General features: G+C 34.3%; 1 protein-coding gene across 1 annotated transcript; it reads right to left on the bottom strand.

Moving 5' to 3' along the window:
- Positions 1–60: 60 nt before the first annotated feature.
- On the bottom strand, positions 61–20,693 carry ARL5B (ADP ribosylation factor like GTPase 5B). The gene is made up of 6 exons (XM_063100610.1): positions 20,413–20,693; positions 7,661–7,721; positions 5,924–6,071; positions 3,573–3,656; positions 2,329–2,480; positions 61–1,270 (listed from the first exon to the last, which is right to left on the bottom strand). Exons 1-6 carry the CDS (start codon positions 20,459–20,461, stop codon positions 1,222–1,224), a joined length of 543 nt encoding a protein of 180 aa, XP_062956680.1. The 5' UTR covers positions 20,462–20,693; the 3' UTR covers positions 61–1,221.
- Positions 20,694–23,775: the final 3,082 nt, after the last annotated feature.

Here is a 23,775-nt window from a genome sequence, read left to right as displayed (position 1 = left end):
TCTTAATTATTTTTTAATTTATAAATTGTTAAGAGTAGTAACTTGGAGTTTCACAGTAATATTCTAAAAGCTAGGATTAAATTCAGCAGTTTCCTATAAGATTTTAGAATATGAGGCATAACTATAAAGATGGCAATTGTTTTAAGCCTATTACACACACCCTCTACAGATTTAAGAAAAGCCACATGGTTTTTTAAGTAACATACTGCTGGTGGTAAAAATACTATGGCAGACACAATTCCAAATTTTAATAAGTAAAATTGTCTGTGTATACTTCTGCTTTAGCTAATGTCCAAAGCAGATGTGATGTCTCTTGCAAACAGAATAATTGTAATTTTTACTGATATAAAGTTATTTGAAAATTGACAGTAAAATATATTCCAAGTGTCTTATTTTTAGTGCTGGTATCCTTTAATAACTTCCGAGAGTTATAATCAGCATTGAATAATGTGAGATTTTTAAAATACCAGATTCACCCAACAATATTTACCATCGAAGCTGGGCTTTCAAATAAATATTTTACCACGATTAGTTTTTGGCCAAATGTTGTAGGCAGAAAAGTGAACTTAATTCCTTTGGGTAAATTAATAGCCTTTGTCATTTCCATGCTAATAGCGACTTAAAATTACTCCATGACTTGCAATAAGGTCAGGGATGTTTAAAGGTAAGTACTCATGATGTTTAATCTTCATTATTGTATATCTTCTAGGCACATTTCTTTCTTTGTAAGTTCTGTCCAAAAGATAAACGGTTTACAGAGGGAGCAAATATTTAGTGCTGGAGAAGTTTGCAAGCACTACCTGATGATTTCCACTATGACTATCAAACCAGTAATTAAATGGTTGGGAGTGAATGGTGGTCAAGAATTCAAAGAAACTGGTCATTAAGGTTATAACAATACTTCAGAAAACCTAAACATTAAAGATATGACAAACATTTCTTACAAGGCAGTCACTGACTAATTACAATAAGCAGTCAGAAGAATTCTGTTGCTGAAAACATAGTTATACATTAAGTTCATCCAACTGAAGATTAGTGCATTAAAAAAAAGTTAAGAAAAAAATCTTTCATGTTCCAGTTCAGCTGCACTTGATTCAAGTGTTGCTCATAGAGGTTTGTGTTGTTATAAATTAAACATGCTGCTGCCTTAGCAGCCGAAGGTTCTAGGAAGAAATGTTCATGTCACAGAATAAATAGAGCAGTCTCTTTCAAGCAAAAAAGTTATCTCACGCCAATCCGGGAAGTCATCCACTCTAGACCTTGACATAACCTGAACAAGAGATAGAAGTATTACCAAAATTAAAAACTCCATTCTTCAGAAAAGAATTGAAAGCATACTTATTATTTTTAAGTCTCACCCAAAGATTGGTACTACAATCATTATTTATATACTTCAGTGACAACGTTCAAGTAACATCATAAGTGCAACTTTTAAATGGAAGATTGACTTAAAAATGGTTTTAATTAGTTAAGTAATGTGGGAAATTACTTCAGTCTCATCTTACACATACAGCTTTGACAGTTTTGCCATCAAGATCACAAATACACCCCATCCTTAAAATTATTTGAAACTGAAACCACTATAGAAAGATAGCAGCAACTTCACCTTACCCTCCTAAATTCTAAAGAATGGAATACTTATGGCTCAGTCTTAAAAGTACAGGTCAAAAAGGACTACCCATAGCTATTATATACTTCAAGCTATTTCTAGTATAAGAAAAACTAAGGTAAGGTTGATTTGAGGATAAAAAAGTTCTTGGATATAAACTGAGTAATCCACATATAACACATGGGGTTCTCCTTGGCCCAATATCCACATTCATATTCTTAGGAAAGGAAGAATATACTATAATGGCATTAGTCTCAAATGCTTATTGTCTATGCCTCCCAAAAGGACTCCTGATAATAAAGGAGATGTACTCTTGCAGAAAGCTGGAAGCTTAGGTTTAAGTCCTTACAGAAAATGTGAAATTTCTTTAAAGCTTCTTCATTAATTCAGGTGACATTACAATTTTCTCTGTTAGTAAATAATAAAAGGAACAAATGAATAACAAAAAGTTGGACTGTGAAAACTTAATTCAAAAGTTCATTGCATTTTCTGAGTAAAACATTACATTTATGGTAAAAGTTATAAAATAGTTGCCAGTAATTTGGTCATTTTGTTTACCATAATTATTTCAACCTGTAAGCCTGAGACACAAAGTAAAAATCAGGTTTAATTACAAACAAAAAAAGGGAAGAATATCTAAGAAGAAAATAAGCTCGCCTAAAAACGTTGAAAGAAATTAGAAAGAAGTCACACCGCCCCCCAGGTTAATTCACACTTACCCTTCTCCTGTTAAAGCACAGCAGGACTGAATGTGCCAAGGATGGTCCTTAATTGAACTAAGGGTGAGGTACTTAGAGATTTCAGCTGCTGTCATACACCCCTTCATATCCTGTTTATTTGCAAAGATAAGAACTGCAGCCTTCCGTAAATCCTGAAATTAAAACAAAATATTTCTAATGTGTGAAATATCATTATTCAAATTAAACTAATGAAGCAGGAGGGTAAAACATACCCAGCAGGACAGTTACAATGAAAAGCCTCTAAAGTGATCAGTCACTAATATTTAATTTTAAAATTTTATTGCAGTAAAAATAATCTCAAATAACTGTGATTTAATGATCCACTCTAACACAGACAGATTAAGATAAGCAGAATAATTAAAACTTATCTTCCTATTTTTGGGCAAAGGAGACCAAGCTAAAAAAAAAAAAAAAAAAAAAACACAGCTAAAAATTGACTTAAAACTGTATGAGCATTATTTTAAAGGGCAAATATGTTAGTATGTTGCCAAATATTACAGAATTGCTCCAAAATTTAGAGTACTGAAAGTGGAAGCTGGGCAATACTTATTAGTGTTTGTATAATTTAAGCTCATTGATAATGTTCATCACAGCATTGCTTCTACTATAAAACATTAGAAATAACCTAAATAGTCACTAACAGAAGAACAGATCAACTGTGGCATATTCATACAGTGGAATATAATTGTTAAAAGGGATAAACTAAAGCTGTATGTATTAAAAAATACACAGATAAATCACAATGTTGTCCAAAAAAAGCAAGTTCCAGAAAAACATGCATATTATGATACCATTACAGAGTTTTAAGAATATTTAATACAATATTCTGTACAATTTAGATACATTCCATGTATCTAAGTATTTAGAATTAAGTGATTTCAAATTATTCATTAAAGAATTTTCAATTATTATAAACACTGGGGGAAAAGACACAAGTTTTCCTTTTTCTTCTCTCAATTTATCAGACTTTCAAAGGTATGCATAAGTTTTAGCTTTAAAAAATCCTGGCAAAAACAGTAGTAGTCTACAGATTAATATGTTAATTTTTTTAAGCCTGAAAAGGTAATGAAAATTTTTAACTTCAAGATTTTCATCAATTTAATATAAAGTTTTGTTAATAATGAAATAACCAACATTATATAATATCAATCTTTGCAAAAAAGCAAAACCAATGTACAGATACCTCACTCCATTTTTTTAAAAGATTTGCTTCCGAAATTTACCTCATGAGCCAACATTCTATATAATTCTTCTTTCGTAATAGCTAGTCGTTCCCTGTCAATGCTATCAACAACAAGAATGATGAACTAGAAGACAATTAAAAAGAAAGAAAATTAAATGGAAGTTGAAGTGTTCTGCAAAACTACTTAAGTGACGTATTTTTTTCACATTGCGTCATCATTACTATAAAACATCTACTGCTTTTTCATCAGAAAGAGCTTATATAATACTGAATAACATATCAAGGAGTAAAATCCAAATGTTAATAATAAAATACCTGTAAGTTCAACAGATAAAACCTGTGCTCAAGTTTTGTTTTGTTTTTTTAAGTGATATATTATCCTGTACCAGTCAGCTACTTGCCCGCCCCCAAAAGGGGGAAGAGAGTGGGGCTGGTCAGTTAGCTCAGTTACGGCATGGTGCTGATAACACCAAGGTCAAGGGTTCGGGTCCCCTTACCAGCCAGCCACTAAAAGAAAAGAAAAACGTGATGCCTGAATATATAATACTATGTAATACTAAGATTTGTTTCCAAATGTTGGCAACAAAAAGTAATTTTTAAAAATAAACTTACAGGGCAAACCAGTTAGCTTAGATAGTTAGAGCCTGGTGCTGATAACACCAAGATCAACGATTCAGATCCCTGTATGGGCCAACTGCCCCCCAAAACAAACAAACAAACAAACAAAAACTTACAGTAACTTAAATACTTAAATAATACTCTTTCACTAAAACTACAAAGTACTCTATTATCATTTATTTAAACAATCAATAATTATTTACTTATTTATGTCTCTCATGTCTATTAGAGAAGCTAGTTTGAAAAAAAACAGATTAAAAAAACCTAAGAATCTAACACATTTTTAAAAAACAGTATCAAAAATAAAAGCTGAAGAAAAAATGTGCTAAATAGAAAAAAACATATACACTTAGACGTTAATATGCTAAAAGGAGATGCAGGTAAAATTAAGGAAAGGCAAGAGAATCAGGAGAACTGGAGAAATTTCCTGGTAAAGGTATACGTGAGATAATATTAGACCTTTCAGATCCCCATACCAACCAGTTACCCCCCCAAAAAACTCAATTCTGTACCCCATAAATATGTATAATCAATTATGTTTCAATTAAAAAATAAATTTTAAAAAATGTGCCTCTAAGAAGAAATAGAAGCAGAAGATGTTACAGTTTGAATGTCTCTTCCAAAACTCCTGTTAAAATTTATTAGCCATTGTTATATTATTAAGAGGTAGGACCTTTAAGAGGTGATTAGGTCATGAATGGATTCATGCCATTATAGTGGGAGTGGGTTAGTTACGGCAGGAGCTCAGTCCCCTTTCTCCCTCACCATGTGATACCTTCTGCCATGTTATGACACAGCAAGAAGGTGCTCACCAGATGTGGCCCCCTTGACCTTGGACATTCCTGTCTCCACCACTATGAGCCAAATAAATTTCTATTGTTTATAAAATTACCCAGTCTGCAGTATTCTGTTATAGCAGCAGAAAACAATCTAAAAGAGAAGATACACCAGATTTGTTCCCCAGGTTGGCTCTGAACTAATAATTAAATAAGTGACAGAGAACTCTGGAGGATGGCTTGCAAATGCATTTTTTTAAAGTTAAAAGACATTTTCACCAAAATTGTAAATGTTAAACTCATGTTATTTGAAAACCTTTTATTAAATTATTTTACAATATTTTATTCTACCCCTAATCAGGGCCTCTTATAAACATATGAGATCTTGGAAAAAAATATATAATTTCTCTAAGTGTTAGATTTCTACAAAACTTGAGGATATTATGGCATTATTGCGAGGATGAACTGACAGAGCCTAGCCAACAAAAAAGCAATCAACTAGCAATAGCTCTCAATACTTTCTACTTGCATTTTCTCTTCTATTTGAAGCCCAAAATTCCTTATAAAACTTATTAAAAGGCAACTGTCAATATGTTGTATGTACAGCCTATCCATTTTCTGTGTTTACTATTTGGTTCATTAAAATTCAAAAGTGCAGATGATCCCCAACTTACAACAGTGCAACTTATGATTTTTCAAATTTATCATGGTACACACCATCGCAATTTTAAAGTAATGTACAGTATTCAATAAATTATATGAAATATTCAGCACTTTATTATAAAATAGGCTTTGTGTTGGTTAATTTTGCTTAACTATAGGTTAGTGAAAGTGTTCTGAGCACACTTAAGGTAGGGTAGGTAGGCTAGGCCAAGCTACAATGTTCTGTAGGTTACATGTATTAAATGCATTTTCAACTTATATTTTCAACTTAGGACGACTTTATTAGGATATAACCCCATCATAAAGTCAAGGAGCATTTGTAATCAAAGCATACCTCTGTGTTTGAGTAATATGTGTTCCAGGATGACCGCAGTGACTCTTGACCACCAATATCCCACATAAGAAAATGAGTGTTCTTCACAACTATTTCTTCAACATTGCTTCCTATGGTTGGAGAAGTATGAACCACTTCATTCATCAAGCTGTTGAAATACAGACATCATAAAAACTCTTCTGTAAATCTTGAGAAACTGAAGCAAGTTTTATCTCTATGTTTTTTAGATGAATACCTTATTTGCACCAGTGATGGTATAATCATTAGCATGAAAAACAGAAACTTGGGGAATATTTGTGCAAATAAATATTTAAACAAAGAATAACTCCTGAAGGAAGATTATCTTCTGTTTTTTTCATGGAATGAACTGCAGGCTTGATCTGGATAGAAGGAATTGCTGTGGTTGCTGTGCTGTGGTGTGAGTTTGCATTTCTGTAGCCCAAAATTCCAATACCACTGTGCCCTGTTATCAGTTAGATGAGAACCAATGCCCTATCCTGAAAGATCAAGTTTCTAGGTGACTATGACACCAATACTTTTTCAAAGTAGCAACCACTGAATAGTAGGCTATCCATTAATACTGAAGACTGTCTATGTGAGAAGATGAAGACTTAAGCTCAGCTATAAAAATTTGTTCAGGATTATTAACCATAACTATAATCTTAAAAAGAAAAGGCCATGAGCAAATGGAAATTGTCATTAAAATAAACTATAAATATATTTAGAATACTGATGTCCATATCACTTATACTGTCATAATCATTGGTAAAGCTATATTAATACAGTCAAATATGCATATGTTGATAACATGCCAGTATTGTATTAAATGAGGATCAAAATCCTCTTTTGCGTTTCATCTATATTTTTGAGGCTATGTAAAAAATTATTTCAAAAAAATGACAGCTTTCTAAAATGTTTATATTTGATGTTTAAAGGCTAAGTCATAATAAAATACATAATAGCCAAGGAATAAAAATGTTTTAAAGAAAAGCAATAGTTAGTCAACTCCAAGACAATAAATCATAAGTTAGCAGCTTTTCAGCAAAGTAGCTGAAAAATGTATTAAGTTGAGTATTTCTGAGTCCAGATGTACTTCATGTAAGATATGGTGGGAAGAGAAAAGAACCACACAGTGGTTGCTTGGGCTACAGATCCATGTTCCCCGTTTAACAAGGATCATTTCATTGGTACTGAACGGATAATGAGAGGTACTTTGACAGGTGGATTGATGGACTGTTAAAACTTCCTTAAAGGTAAGTATCAAATGTACTTCTCTAAAAGTTTCAAGTCTCCCTTTTGCAACCTACTAAAGCAACATTCTCAGGGGTGACAGTCATTTTTTTTGACTTGACAAGTCTGGCTATGTTAAACAATTCCAAAGCTATTAGTCAGGAGAGCAGCAAAAGTTTCCTAGATATATCAATGGATTTACACAAACCTCAGTATGTGGAGAACTAAGTGGAATCCACTTAATCACCTCACTCCAGTGCTACAATACATGCTACTTTGGTTTAATATTAATTCTTCCTTTAAAATCCAGAAAACAATGTTTGTGAAGGCTTTAGCAAACATACTGCAGTTTATTTTACTTGTTTTGTAACTTTTGTGTTTGGCAAAATAAAAAACCCTATGTTCATGTTTTTCCATCATATTATAATGGCATCTCCCTCTTATTATAAAAAATTAGTTTCAACAACTAATATGATAAAAAATTGTTTAATGAACACCCATACTTACAATTGATAAAGAATGGTGGTTTTCCCTGCATTATCCAGTCCCACTATAATTACTTTGTGTTCTACAAAAAGAAAGCAAACCATAAACATTTAACACTGCTACATACTGCAATTACATGCTTTCAACAATGATTATTAGCTAGTTTGTTAATGAGAATTATTCACCAGATAACTATTATAGGACTGTTAAAATAAAGAAACTTTATACTGTTAAGGCTACTGCCTTAAGTGAGACAATCTATTGTGATGTTTTCTTGTAAAAGAATTTGGGAGATGGGTAAGAGGGAAACACAGAAGAACCTGGTCACTTATATTGAGTTTGGAGGGGAAACCAAACACTAATCTGAACAAGATATTAGGAGTTAAAACATAAGTAAAAAGAAAAAAATGTTTTACACACCTGCTTAAAGTCTCTACTAATCAAGTTACCTTTTTATCAAGTTGTTTTTACACCTGGCAGTTTTCCCACCTACAAAGATTTTTTTTCTTCCTTTCACTTAAAAATCCCATTTAAAGCTTAAAACTGAAAGGTTCCACTAAGACACATACTCTCAACCAGTTTTTTACTTCTTCCATTAATTTACAGATATAATTACTTAGTCTTTAACATTTTTTCAACCTGGATTATACAATTCTTTTGAAAAGATACCGTTTCTGTTCTCTGTACAACAAAAACCTTGCCAGTCCTTTCCTCCTTCTGGTGCCATGTACTAAATACTCACTTCTCTTACAAGTAGTTATTAAGGGCCATCTAATTATTCTGTTAAGTAGTATATAATCTGAAATCTCCTTAGAACACAAAAGAGAATACTCCAGATATCATCTTGCCTAGATTTAAGATAAACAAACTGTATTAAAGATTCCCTTTCTCTAGGGCAGAATGTTTAAAAAGCTACCAGTGAACCTCAACAGTGTATTTAAGAAAGATGCCACAAGAACCATAACACAGTTGATTTGTAGCCAATGATTTGGCACATCTCATATCACAATACTGCTCCTCTTTATAACCTCTAATGAATGTGTAAATTCTGATCATACAGCTAGTCAAATATCAGGTCACATTCCTATTCTAAAGCTTTAATACTGTATCAGCCTAAAAAAAAAGGGGCCATAATTAACAGATAAGTTCTTGAGATGACAAACCATCTTTGTTATCTCCTAATGCCTTCCACACTGAAGGTACTGCCTGTAATATTGCAGGACAAATAGACATGGTCCTCTGGAAGGGCTATTTTCACTACATAAAACAAATCTTGTTTGCTTATTATAACTCACTGTAATTCTCCTTCTTTAGTTCATATGCCCTAATTTCTAATGAGCCAACCTTGAAGAGCTGCCCTGTTTCTTTTACCTTACAGTACAAGAACAAGAGCACTCTTATCAGTGGAAGAACAGACTGCCTGGCACCAAGCATTCTAAGTTTTGATGACACATGGACACTCCACCTACCCAGCATCTGAAGACTATGGGGTCCCCATGGCAGTGAGAAGGAAGCTAAAAGGTAAGCAAAACTTGGGCACAGGTACTCCTGTTCAAGGAGAGAATGGTGGGATAGTACCAGATGGCTCACTGTAGAAGCAACTCAAATGAACACCTGCGGCCATTTTCAAACAATCCTACTCTTTGCTTCCCATTTTATATTATGATGATGATCATAGTATTAAAGGCCTATGACAGTAAAATTCATAAATAATGCATCATTTTGAAAAGTTGGTCACCAATGTGAACAGGTAGCAAACCCTGAAAGTGGATAGAGTATGGATTTCATTAATTTTGCATTAAGTTTCAAATGTCTGACTAACAACTTATTTTTCCGATTCCACTTTTCCCGCACTGATAGGGAATTATAGCAGTTAAGACAAAAAACACAATATCAACTCTGCCAATCAGATGAACATTAGGCATGTTAATTAACATCAATTTTACTTACAGAGCAGGGAGTAGAAGTTTCCATTTCAGTAGGATTGAAATGTCTAAAGTTGTTAGGAAAAAATTATACAACTGTATACTTTTACAACTTCAAGTGATCCTCAATGTGTATGTATAAACTATATATGCTTTACTTCTAACTCCTCAAACTACTGTCCATGAAAACTAAATATCTTGTTGATAAACTGAAACACAGTCAATTCTCAGTCGGCATTAAGGAGGGCAAACTATAACATGTACAATACTAAATTACTTATTTAGAATAAATTCTGCAAATATAACTATAGCAAATTTACCTTCTTGTTTTTCAGAAGCGTTATTAAATTTGTTGTTACAGAGTACAAGGCGCCTATGCTTAGAGCAGAAATGTGTGTGTTAAGGGTGGGGTATCACAATTTAAAAGGTTTTATGGATAGTCAAATTATCTGGGGTTAAGACATTACTGTAACTATCAGAGTTATAGTGAAACAAAATGTTTTAGAAATGTGTCTGCATATCACAAGACAGTCACCCTGGGCATCATATTCCACTAGAAATCTCTTCCAGGAAACCAAGCTGCACTCCTTTCCCCAACAAAGGGCTGAGACAGAAGAGTAATTCTAGTGTTACTAATCTATGCATCTCCAGAGCCCAACACAACGCATGTTTATTTATGCTAAATGAAGAAAAGGACTAATCTCAAGAGTTTTTGTTTAATTTTTTTGTTTTTGTGATGATGATGTTGCTTTTCTTAAATTGAAATGAAGGACAAAAGCTGGTCACATTCAGAGATTAACAGCATCATCTAGGTGGTAAAGACCATTTTTCTCTTTCTTGGTTAACCTGGTCCTAACTTCAAGTGATTTCCGCAAGTTCTTTAAACCCATTTGGAACTGTCTTCTGAGAATATCTATTACACAGCTCCATAAAAAAGGCTGGGCCATCCATACAGCAGGACAGTTCTTCACTGGATATTATCACCGAAGAAATCATCAAAATAATTGAAGAAGTCCACATGAACCGCCTTTTCATTGGCTGCCAAGTCCATCAGGAGCCCAGCCTCCTGCCTCCTCCAGGTCCAAGTGGGGCCCAGTGCCCTCAGGGAACATCACAGAGTTTTTGTTTAATTTTGATCAAGTGTTTGCACAGAAGTTTCTCTGGGTCTTGACTATGGCTTTTGTTCTCCTGGATCTCTTTAAAAACTGGCTCATCCTTGTTTGTAAGCAGGGCATAAAAATGAAAAAGCCATACAGGATGAGGATTCAAAAGAAAATTAGTAAGAGCACTTGCTTGTAAACAAGTGCAGGTAAAAATAGCTAACAAGAAAAATGATAAAAGAAAATCCAAAAAGTGGAAGAAAAAAATTTTTCTTCTTTTACCCCATTTTTTTCATTTTCATTAAACTGAGCAAAAGAATGTGTAGTTTTCACATAGAATACCAAATGATGCAAAAGGAGTAACACTAAGGGAAGAAAAGTATTAGAGAAGCACTAAAGAGCGGCAGTGTTAAATAAATTGTGAAATAATGTGTCAAAATCTACTTCAGACTAAAATATCATATTGTTAAAATGTATGATAAAATTACCAACTTCTAACTTTAATACATATGAAAGCCCAAAAGATATCATAAAATAGGGATTGCCACCTTCTAGGTATATAAAATCTGCACCAACATTATCATGGAACTAGAGCAAGCCTTATATGTACAGAGTGTGAAAACAGCTGTGTAACCAAACAGATAAACAAAAAATGCCAAATTGGGTGATTTAGCAAATTAGGATAGAGCATATACAGAATACAAGTTTGAATTATTGCAAGGGGTAGGCAGTAAAAAGTCCGAGGATGTGATGTCACAATCTGAGACCTGAAGGCCTAGACAGCAACGATAAGCACCCACAGAGGTCTGGCTCTTGAAAATAAATGAAAAGCCATAGAAAGCTAGTTCTGTCCCTCTATTATACTGATTATAGAATTATAAAATGTTATAGCTTCGGACAAACTGCAGAACTTGAGATCTATTCGTGCCCTCTCACACCTTCATCTCCAAATGTACCTCCGAGGAATCCAGACTCCAAAAAAAATAAACACACAAAACTACTGACCTAGGCCACCTTTCTTATTTTATACATAAGGAAACTGAGGTCCTATAAAGTTAAGTAATTTGCTCGAGTAAACACAGGCATATGATTACACAGTGAAAGCTAGAATTTGTTTCCCTATTCTTTCTGCTACATCATATTAAATTCCCTCCTCAATTCTTTAGCCTCCCCCCACTCCCACCACAGTATCCACATTCCTTCCTGGATGCCTAAATTTTTTCAGAGTGGCGAAGTAAACCTGATGATTCAACAATTCAACATCTATTAAGTTCATTAAATGACTAAGTCTATGATATCTGTGATTAAGATGAACAAGGCGAGGACTCTACCCTCAAGAATCTTAAAAGTCAGGTATACAAACAAGCACTTACAAAATGGCATCATTATTACAAAGTTACAGGTACAGAGGTATCACTTGGCAATATTTTTAAGGATAAATGAGATCTAGAATCCAACTCTCAAGGAAAAAAAGGTCAATAAAAAAGAATTCTCTAGCATGTAATTCTAAGTGTTTTACATGCATTATGTAAGTTAGTGCTCATAAACATTCCATGAAAAAGTGATATGATTCCTCATTTTACTGATGACAAAACTGAGTTAGGTTGAATAACTTGTCCAAGGGTGATATTGCTGGCAAGTAAAGTTAATCTCGGCCAGGCATTTGATTGCAGAGGTGGAGGTCTAAACTATTTAACAACGTATTGCCTCCCTAGTCATCTTTTAATACCATTTATATAAAACTGAGTCTTACAATAATAAAAAAGAATACCTTATTGGGGAGAAGAAAAACCATCTTCTGCTATACAAGGGGATTAAATACATATAAAAGCAAGATCAAAGATTCTAAGTAGGTTAAACTCTGTAGGGTCCCAGGCCAGGTTGAAGTTAAGTGCCTAAGAGGATACCAAAGACATTTTCCCCAACTCACTGAACAAAAGTAATGATAAGAAGTCTTTAAAAAGAACATACTGAAATTGATCTAACACATTTAGTTACATAGAAAATTCAAATATTGCCCATGGGAATGTTATGATCTGGAAGGCAGATGTTTATGCATAAACAATCCAATCCATGGTTTTCAGATTGTCTAACCATGACCAGTTGAGAAATATATTTTACATCACAACTGAGGACACATAACTTAAGCAAGTTTCACAAAACAACACCTTAACCATCTGAGATATAGTCTGATAGTTGCTATGTTTAGAATATTCCTTTTTTAAATGAGGGTTCTCACTAAATTGGCATAATAACAGATGATTTATACAGGGCGCTGTGGGAAAAAACTGGTCTAACAAATATGAGTTAAAAAAAATAGACTGGATGAGTACAAAAATACGAAAAAAAAAGTTCAAATTCAAGAAGCTCAGCAAACTTCAGATAGGAAAAGTGCAAAGAAAAGCAAAACTAGTTCAGATCCCTGTACCAGCCAGCTGCCAAAAAAAAAAAAGCAAAACTAGGGATAGGTACATCACAGCTAATCTGCTGAAAACCAAAGATAAAGGGAAAATCTTGAAGGCAGCAAGGGAAAAATGCCAGGCTACATAAAGAGAAGTAAAGATACTGATATTAGCTGACTTGTCATCAGGAAAGAAAAAAAAAGGAAGCCAGAAGACAGTGGAATGATGGAACGATAACTTTAAAGCACTAAAGAGGGAGAAAAAAAAAAAATCAACCAAGAATGCTATATTCAGCAAAAAATATACTTTAAGAATGAAGGCAAAATAAAAACATTTTCGGATAAAAGAAAACTAAGAGAATTAATCACCAGCAGAGCTACATTACAAATATGCTTGAGTTCTTCTGCTTGAAGGGAAATTACACTAGACGGAAATTCAAAACATCGAAAATAATAATGTGGGTAAACAAGAGATAATATGTTTCCCTCTCTTAAAACTTAAAAGTACATGCGACTGTTTATAGCAAAATTTATAACACTATATTTTGTGAGGTTTATATCATGTAGATATAACACGTGACAAAACAACATAAAGGACTAGGGGAGAATGCAACTCTACAGTTTCAAGGTGCTCACATTTTATAGGTGTTACACTGTTAACTCTTAGTAGACTGCAAAAGGACAAGGATATATGTTGTAATCCCTAGAGGAGCCATAAAAATGCAAAAAGGAATAAAGTCAGTATATAAATTAAAATATAATTCTAAAAAAATAATTTATCACCAAAGAAAGCGAAAAAGGAAGAATGGAGCAACAACAACAAAAAACAAAAGTAGACAAGACAAAGAGAAAAAAAAATAGTAAAGAACAAGCCTAAATATACAATCACATCATAAATTAAACAATATAAATAAATTGGACTAAGCATTCCAATTAAAATTGGACTAAAGATTCTAATTACAAGGGAGAGAATTTCACAATGAATAAAAAAACAAGATCCAATTACATGGTCTGTACAAGAGACACACATTAAAGTACAGATCTTAACAAGAGTGAAAACCACTTTAACCTAATAAACATTGATACGAAATTACACAACCGCAGGGTACCCATTCTTTTTAAGTGCAAATGGTACATAGACCAAAACAGACCATAGATAGACCAATAAAAAAGTCTCCGTAAATTTTTTTTTTTAAAAAGGAAATCTTACAGAGTACATTTCTGACTACAAGGAAATTACATTAGGAATTAAGAGCAAGCTATCTAAAAACCCTCAAATATTTGGAAAGTAAACAACTTAAACAATCTGTATGTCAAAGAAGAAGTCACATACAAAAATTAGAAAATATTTCAAACTGAATATTGAAATACCACATATTAAAATGTATGGAATGTAGCTAAAGCAATATGCAAGAGGGGCATTTTTAACTTTGAAATATTTATATTTGAAAAGAAAAGACAAAAACAGTAACATAGTGTCCAACCCTTAAGAAGAGAGGTGGTAAAAAGAAAAAAAAAAAAAAAAAAAGTAAAGTAAAGTACACCCAAAGTAGAAGGAAAAAAACACCAGAAAAACAGAAAAATGTTAAAAATTAAAAATATTTCTTTTAAAAGATTAACAAAGCAAAGTCAGAGGACTCTCACTACCAGACTTCAAAATTTACTATAAAACCATAGTAATCAAGGTGGTTTAGTATAGCAAAGGAATAGACATACACATCAATGCCAGAGTAGAGAAAGCCCACTTCATATGATCCTTTGAGTTTTGACAAAGGCTCCAAAGCAATCAATTTGGGGGGGGGGCGGGTGGCAGTCTTCAGTAAATCATGCTGGAGTAAGCAGATGTCCATGTAAAAAAATAATGAAACCCAATCCCTATTCACATCATAACCCCAAAATAATTTGAAATGGATCACAGATGTAAGCATAATAGCTAAAGCTTCCTGATTAAACAGGTTTCTTAAACAGGACACAGAAAGCAACAGCCATTAAAAATTTTTCTTTTTGAGAAATTACATATCACCACAATTAGAAATTTCTGCTCAGCAAAAATCCCCATTAATAAAATGAATAGTGAAACCACAGACGGCGGAAAATATTCATAAAATATATATCTGACAAAGGACTCGATTTCATAATACTCGTCTATAAATAATTCCTAAAATTCAATAATAAAAAAGACCAAACAAATTTTTTAAAACAAAGGATTTGAACAGTCTTCAAAGGAAGATAAAAAATATCCAATAAGCACATGAAAAATAGCACACCCAACAGTCATGAGAAATGTAAATTAAAACTACAATGAGATACCACTACAAATCCAACAGAATGCCTGAAATCAAAAAGAATGACTACACCAAAATTTGGTAAGGATGTGAAACAGGTAGAGCTCTCAAACATTCCTAGTGAAAAGTATGAAGACAGTATAACAACTTTGGAAAATAACCTAGCAGTTTCTTAAAAAATAAATGATATATCTATCCTATGAACTAGAAATTGCACTTCTAGATATTCATCTAAGAGAAATGAAAACATATCTATAAAAAATCTTCAGGGTATTCACAGTATTACAACCCATCAAGATGCAAATGAGTAAATTTACTATGGTATATTCATACACTGGAATTACAACAGAGTGGAGAAAGCTTCCAATGTGAAAGGCTAATGTAAAAATAAATAGAAATGGAAAATTATAGAAAAGTTCAAAGAAATTTAGAAGACATATAGTGTTCATGAAACGATGCCATGAAAATTTTAAAAATAAATAGGAAAAAGCTTTTGTAAATGAAAATTATGATAGCTAAACCACAATATTCAGTGAAAGGATTGGAGAACAAAGGAATTAACCCAGAAAGCAGAACTCAAAAAAAAAAAAAAAAAGACAATACAATAGAAAAGAATCTTTAATAACCAATTTAGCACAACATGACCAATAGTACTTCCAGAAAAGGAGAAGAAGAAATCTTGAGGAAAATAAAAAATTTCCTAGACCCAAAAGAGGTACTAAAGATGTTGAAAAGGTCCAGACAGCACACACACAATTAATGCAAAAAGATATAACAAGGTATACCCTTTGAAATTTAAAAATACCAAGGATAAAAAGAGAATTCTAAAAACTACCAGAAAGAGAGATTTAAAAAAAAAAAAAAAAAAAATCAAGGATACTGGTCTTTTCAACACTGATAGCTGGAGGACAGACAATGTCTTCAAAATCCTGACAGAAATATTTTCCAATTCAGAATTCTATAGCCAACCCAATTATAAATCAAAAGTAGAAGAGATCAATAAATTTTCAGGCATTTGAAATTGCAAAAATTTACCACTTATGAAAATCTTTGCAGAATATTTCTGAGGGAGATAAAAAGTAAGAGTACTCTTACATCAAAGTAAGAGTAAAGCAAAAAAGAAAACACAGGTTTAATAAAATAGAAAATCATAGGAAATTCCTAGAATGATGGCAAAGACAAGTCCTGAACAGCTGTGTATCAGAGGGAAAGGCACAAGTCCAATTTAGAGCAGGATGAAGGACTAAGGGAGTTGAGAGGAAGGATAAACCATCTTAATAGGTATGAGGTGGGAAAAACTGTTACAGAAAGGCTTTTGTATAGTGTAAATCAACTTTGCCAATCGGATAAAAAAAAAAAAAACTAAGGCAATAAGAGGTTGTAATTACTCTTGGAGGAGAGACAGTGTGAATTAAACCAACAAACTATACTGGGATGATGAGGGAAGGGAAATGGGCATAAAAAGTGCTAATTTCTTATCTACCATAAGGCAAAAAAAAAGAGTTTAAAGAGATAAGAGGGGGGGGGTGGGGGGGTGGGTGGGTGTGTGTGTGTCACTTTTATACTTTAGAACCATTAAACTTTTTAAAAACAATGTATATGTTTTACTTTGATATAAATTTCTATTTAAAAAAAAATCAACAAAAATTAGCACCTACTGTGTGCCAGGCATTGGGGATAAAACAGTGAATAAGACAAAGTTCATGCCTCAGGGAGTTTATTTCCAATGAAATAAACACAACAAACAAGTAAACAAATTTATAATATGATAACACAGGTAGTAATAAATATTACTCAGAAAAACAGTAAAGACAGTGAATAAGTGCTGAGATGGGAAGAGTGCTATTTTTGATAAAGTGGTCAGGAAAGGCCTCTCTGAGGAGTGACATTTAATCAGAAATCTTAATGAATTAATGGACTGAACTATTCAAAGGTGTGGATAAAGAGTGTTCTGGAATACATGAAGCAGATAGAAAAGGTAAGATAAATAGGTAAGTTTAAGTTTGATGCGTTTGAACCCAGCAAAAAGTCCGAAATTAGGAGCAAAATAAGCTAAAGGGAAAAATGTAAGACACAAGGTCTGAGCACTCAGAAATGATGAACAAAAATGATCTCATAAAAAGTTGGACATCAGTGCTCAAAATAATAACATGAAATTCACCAATGAGAAATGATTAGATAATGACGTTATGATATTATTGTTATTTGGTTCTGAAAATGAACTTCAACTAAAACCTTAATTCATTTTGTCCTTAATGCTGGGTTACACTAGAAATAACTGATGACCAGTTCATATAGTCACAACACAGAAAAAGACTATGCCTATGAAAGTAAAAGAGAGAAAAAAAAAGGAATGCAAAACTTTGGAGGTGCCCTTAAAGATACCACACATAACACACACAGACATATTTTACAGAAACACATACACGACCACATGGATATATAATATAATGTTTGCAAAGGTAATCATATTTTAAAAGTATTTCCTTCAAAAATAATTGTGTCAAATTAATCAGTCTTCTAGTTTAAAATTAATATAAAATCACAGGGATTAACTATGTATTTTTAAATCCCTTTACTTAAACAATACATGCTTTAGTATACTTATTCCCAGAAAGGTACCTGATTTATGATAAGATGCCTGGGGCTCTAAAATGCTACAGGAAAAAAAGATAGGAGTGAGGAAATATTGGAAAAAAGATAAGAGAAAGGAGTATATCAAGTAAGATTAGTAGTTCTTAACACTAGCTGCGCATATGAATCACCTCAGCACTGATGCCCAGGCCATCTCTCCCCATTCTGATTTAACTGGTCTGAGGTAGGGCCTTGGGCATATTATTCTAATACATCTATCTAATGCCTCTGGACTGGATGTGCATAGTGGTGAGAACTGAAAATGCTGATACTGGCAGCTAATTTTGTTGATACAGAAAACAAAACTACAGTCTAAAATATGAATCTGGTCACATTATTCCCCTGCTTTAAAAAAAACAGTCAATGACCAAACTCTTCAGTGGCTCCCATTGCTTGCTCTATACAGTTTAATGTCTTCCTTGACATCTGAGGCTCTCTGTGATCTGGTTCCTATGGCTACCTCTCCAATTTCATCTTCTCTAACTGTGAGACAAGCAAACTAAGATACAGCCATGTTAAACTATTTTCAGCTAATGTACCAAACTATTTCATTCCTCTTTCTTTTGCCTATTAGTCCTTCTGCCTAGCATAACTGCCCCTTCTGCCTCCGTCTGCTTAGCATGCCCCATAAACTACTCATCATTAAAGTCCAAGTATACTTTATTCTGCAATGTCTTCCAGGAACCACCTGAGAAAAATTAACCACTTCCCTCTTGGTGCCATCACTACATTTTTATATGTATCTGTTAAAACTTACCACAATGCACTTTTTTTCGTACGTCTCATTTACTAATCTTTGAGTACTCTGAGAACAAGTAAGGTATGTATCCTTTTTACTTATTTTCAATCTTTTTATTTCCTATGCCTAACTCTGAAGATGGTTTATGGTCTGAGTAAATGTTACATAAATGAATGAGAATAAAATGACAGAATAACCACTAGTTCCAAATTTTCAACAGGGAAGTTAAAGGAAAAGAAAAATTCTAAGTAAAAATGGGGATTTAGGAGTCCTGAACAATTAATTATGTGATTATAAAGCAGCCCATAAGAGTCTTTCTCCATTTTCTGAATTTTCTCTTTACGTCTTTTATTTCCTTCTAGTCTGATTAAGGAAGGCTTAAACTGAAAAAGATAAACAGCAGTAATAAAACAGAAAAGGGAGAAAGGGGAATGGGATGGAGTCCACGGGGGGAACCAATTACTTTGATAATGTTTTATTTCTTAAGCTCCGGAGAAAGATAAACAGATGATTGTTCTATTAATCTTTATAATTTTTCAGCATGTCTTAAAATACTGCTTTTCATAGTAAATTTACTTAACAAGGATAAGAAAATATAAACCGCTGAAAAAATAATGTATTATTTAACTCTGGACCCTTTGAAATCACTTGAAAAGTGATATTTATCTGTGGCAACTGCATATATGCCACGTAAATAAGATTATCTTATTTATAATCTTAAAAAACACTACTTTAGTGCTCTTTTAGACCTAGAAAACAAGTGAAACAAACCCATTCATTCTCCTCACAAATTAATCCAGAGAAAAGAAATCTACATTAACAGTAACAAATAGAAACCATCATAAAAATACAACTGGTTTATAAACTATGCCCAAGCATTAAATGAAAAATAAAACTGGGTGAATTTAAAAACTGGTTTCAATTTCTAAGAAACCATTCTGCTAAAAAAAAAAAAAAAAATGCCTAAAAGTTTACTTATTAATGGTCCCTTTTTTGTCTGGGTACTTTCTCTTCTGAAGACATCACATCTCATTCTGATTCAGAACAGGTTTTACAACTTCTTGGCCCTTTGGACTTGCGACTTCTAGGTGTCTCATAACCTGTTCTAGACTAATTACGGACACGTAACATCTTACACAGAACTGAGAGCATTTAAGCTTTTAAAAACCTAAAGAATAAAAGGGGGGGTTAGGATGAAGGCTTCCGGAAACTCGTGTACCTGAATAGGACAACTCATTCCCCAGAACTAGAGGGCAGGTGAAATCAGAAAGAACTTGAAGGTGCACTGGTTAAGAGGGCAGGGCGAAAAACAAAGCAATATTAGTACTAAAAAGTTTTGTTTCTGGGCGGACACTTGTCCTGGGGCTAGACACGGACACAGGATGTTTAATTAAAAACCGAAAAGGCCCGCAACATGCCCAAAGGCATCATTCGGTGTTTTCCGTTTTGCTTCGCTAAAATCCCCAAATTCTGAGTTTGGATTCTGGGATACCAAATGTCTCCTCTTCTGTCTCCCTCTTTCTCCTGCTCATCAGGTCTCTCCCGCACATTCTCCGGGTCTAAAATACTGATTTTTCTGCCCGCCTCCTGGACTAAGTCACTTCTCTGCGCCTCTCATCGCTTCTCTCAACTAAGCCCTGCCTCTGGCTCTTCCTTCGGCAGTAGGACCCGATGCTCCATGCTTCTCACCTTGATTACAGAAGAGGCTCCACAGTTTAGCGAAGATGAGCCCCATCATGAGCACCTGGGCGGGCCGCGGGGTCCCTCAGCAGCAGGTGCCGCTGCGCCGGGCCCCCCACCGCGGCGCTGGCTGTGGGGAACCGCAGAGAAGCCGTCTGAGACCAGGCGGTGAGGACACTGGTTGGCCGAGAAGCTTCGCCCCACCGCTCAACGACCCGTCAGAGGCTGCCCCGCCGAGTCCCTACCGGATACTCCTTTGTTTCGAGCTCGCTGAGCCCAACGCCGACCCGTAGTCCCCTCGGTCTGAACCCACCTACCCACCACAGCCTTTACCAGCCCCAAGCCCCGCCTCCGCTCCGCCTCTCCTCCCGATCCCAGGACCACCCATCGCAGGAAGGACGGCCCGTGACGTCGGCGCGCTTACGTCATCTCACGCCTTCGACGTGGCATTTCCTCCAGTTTCACTTCCGGTGGGCGGGCCCTAGCTGGGAGATTGAGGCATGATACCGGGTTGTGGTGCAGTTCGCGCTCCCTTTACTGTCACCCCTCAGAAACCTTATGCGGGACTACCTTTCTTGAGTGTCTCTGCTGTCTGGCAGCTGCGTCCCCGGCATCTAAGACCGGGAAAGACCGCAGTTTCTCTGAGCAGCCGCCGTTTGCTACCTTTTTGCTGCACAGAAGTGAAGAGTGTTTCTCCCATAACTGACCTCTTCTTGTTACCCTGGGCAGGCGGGCGTGGGGTTCTACCTTGATTCTTATTTCTGAATAGAGTTGATTGGGAGACGAGCTTTGGAATGCCACTAGCCATCAGTTATGTGGTTAATTTAGGTCCCGCTCCCCCCAGTTTTGCCAAACATTACGTATTTTCGTAGATCACAGATCCGCGCATAGGCCAGTTTGCTGCATAATTGTTTCAATTCCGTTTTCCGTGGTTAGGTTCTAAGAAATTGAAAAGAAAAGCTTCACAGCCTTTAGGGAGACAAGACTGTTCTTGAAACCAGTCAGTTGACGGAGCAAGCTTGCCTGTAAAGAGTATGGACTTTGGTCAGGAGGTAGAATTTTAACTCTGGCATCGTGGCCTTTTAACAAGCCAAACTATTTCGTACCTGTACAAAGAGACTTATGCCCTCGCAGTGCTTTGACTTAGATGCAGAATAATAGGCTCCAACTTTATGATATTAAAGGCAAGTTTCATTCTTGAGGAAAGGGGATGAATTGAGCCTGTGTTTAACTTTCGTGACCATCATTTGGACCAAAACTATAAATGATTTTGTGTTTGTGTAGAGGCTTAAAGGGATATTTGTAGTCCTGGATTCATTATCAAAAGCAAACTTTAGATTCAGTAACAATTGCTACACATGAATATAAACGAGTTTCTTTTTTCTTTCTTTCTTTTTGTTTTCTTGGCTTTCAGAGTTCTAAGACAGTTTCTGAAAAGAACAAAGAGTTTTTGTATTAAAATGCAGAGCTTTGAAGCAGAAAACTATAGATTTCTTATTTTTATGATGCCTAAGAATACTTTAGAGACACTAAATTTGAATTATTCCTCTTTTAACGAAATAGAATGAATATATTTGAGCAGGGCTGTTGATATTTTTATCGGTTCTACTCCTTTGAAATATCTGAAAATTTTATTTTTTTTAAATATCTGAAAATTTTATGTTGAAGAACTGTTTGTTAAATTTTACTTTACTTTTAACATCTTTTCTATAAACAATTTACCTGACAATGAAACTGCTTTAACATTTTTAAAATATTTTTTATATTAAAAAGTGTTATTTGCAGATTTAGAAATTTAAAATTTTTACTAACTGGAAAGAAAGAAAATTAGCCACAACTAAAAAATGAAGATGATTGTTAAAAGAACATAGCTGTGTATTATCTAAAAAGAAATCATGCTGATGTAGATATTGATTTCTTAGAAAAAATACACCAGTTCATATTGTACATTCGTATCAATTGTATATCAGGTATAAATTGTAGTAGGAATACTTGTTGATAATTACATCAAACTCGAGAATTCTGAGAATATACTTTTTAAAGCCCCACTTAGGATATAACATCTCTGAAAAGTTTTTCTTAAAACATTCCTTTAAGGGCTGACCAGTTAGCTCAGTTGGTTAGAGGACAGTGTTATAAAACCAACATCAAAGGTTTGGATCCCTGTAACAGCCAGCCACCAAAACAAACAAAAAAAATCCATTTAAAATTTTTTAAAAATTAATTTGAGTGTAGCCCTTGATCCAGGGGAAACACTGTTCTATGGAATGGCACTATACGAAAATAAATATATTTTGAATTTATGAAATAAGAAAAAATGTCATGATAAAAAGAAACATGATAATACTATCATTAGGATTATAATTTATTTTCTTAAGTGCTATTTAGAAATAACTTCCTTTAGAACTCTCATACATTGTTGGTGGGACTGCAAAATGGTGCAGCCTCTATGGAAAATGGTATGGAGGTTCCTCAAACAATTGCAGATAGATCTACCATATGACCCAGCTATCCCACTGTTGGGAATATACCCAGAGGAATGGAAATCATCAAGTCGAAGGTATACCTGTTCCCCAATGTTTATCGCAGCACTCTTTACAATAGCCAAGAGTTGGAACCAGCCCAAATGCCCATCATCAGATGAGTGGATATGGAAAATGTGGTACATCTACACAATGGAATACTACTCAGCTATAAAAACAAATGAAATACTGCCATTTGCAACAACATGGATGGACCTTGAGAGAATTATATTAAGTGAAACGAGTCAGGCACAGAAAGAGAAATACCACATGTTCTCACTTATTGGTGGGAGCTAAAAATTAATATATAAATTCACACACACACACACACACACACACACAAAACTGGGGGGGGGGAGAAGATATAACAACCACAATTACTTGAAGTTGATATGACAAGCAAACCGAAAGGACATTGTTGGGGGGAGGGGGGGAGGGAGAAGGGAGGGAGGTTTTGGTGATGGGGAGAAATAATCAGCCAAAATGTATATCGACAAAATAAAATTTAAAAAAAAAATTTAAAAAAATAAAAAAAATAGAAATAACTTCCTTTAATTAAAATGGAATCCCAGTAAAATCTATGTCCAGTTCAACAAAATATAAGAAAAGGTATAAGTGCTATCTATCTATAGCACTGAACAAACTGAAAACAAACTGAAATTTCAAGGAAGAAAAATGTTGAAAAACTTGGGAATTTAAAAAAGAAAACCATAGTATTTTTTAGAAGGAATTATTTGTTACACTTCTCACTGTGTAACAGAGATGGAAAAAGGATTACTCAAAGCACCGTGAATGCGATGAGAAGCCCAAAGGGACTGCACCTCAGCAACTCCTCTGTTAGAAGGAGAAA

The sequence above is a fragment of the Cynocephalus volans genome, chromosome 6 (genome assembly GCF_027409185.1).
Source record: "Cynocephalus volans isolate mCynVol1 chromosome 6, mCynVol1.pri, whole genome shotgun sequence".
Lineage (NCBI taxonomy): Eukaryota > Metazoa > Chordata > Mammalia > Dermoptera > Cynocephalidae > Cynocephalus > Cynocephalus volans.
This window is presented reverse-complemented; position numbering and strand designations above follow the sequence as displayed.